Source organism: Opisthorchis viverrini (assembly GCF_000715545.1).
Source record: "Opisthorchis viverrini unplaced genomic scaffold scaffold32271, whole genome shotgun sequence".
NCBI classification, from domain to species: Eukaryota; Metazoa; Platyhelminthes; class Trematoda; order Opisthorchiida; family Opisthorchiidae; genus Opisthorchis; species Opisthorchis viverrini.
Window position 1 is genome coordinate 1 of NW_008775413.1, and position 317 is coordinate 317.

The 317-nt window shown below is 41.0% G+C and overlaps 1 protein-coding gene across 1 annotated transcript; it reads left to right on the forward strand.

Annotated features, from left to right (window-relative positions):
• Nucleotides 1-112: 112 nt before the first annotated feature.
• T265_16361 (hypothetical protein) lies at nt 113-292 on the forward strand (the record flags this gene model as incomplete). The annotated part of the gene is made up of 1 exon (XM_009179984.1): nt 113-292. A coding segment is annotated over one exon (177 nt), but the record flags the coding sequence as incomplete, so codon positions are not given.
• Between the last annotated feature and the right edge of the window lie 25 nt (nt 293-317).

Below are 317 nucleotides of genomic sequence, written 5' to 3' on the forward strand. Positions count from 1 at the left end.
ACTCTGAAATCCCAGACATAGACCAAACTGACCTGTAGTGCTAGCTAACATTTATTAGTAGTATTGTTCAGGATCCTCAGTATATTCTGAAAATATTATTCGACTTTTACAGACCCGAACGAGGACGAGGGAGTTGAGACACGCCGACTGGGTTTGTCATCCATTACAGTAGAAAACGTTAAAACGAAGGCCCCACATTCCAAAGATGTTGAAACCAACCCATGGGTGGATCGGTCAGAAGATATGGCATACCGCAAAGTCACGGAACAAAATTTTCTCCAACAGTTCTCAAGTAAGTTTTCAATAGAAAAACAGAT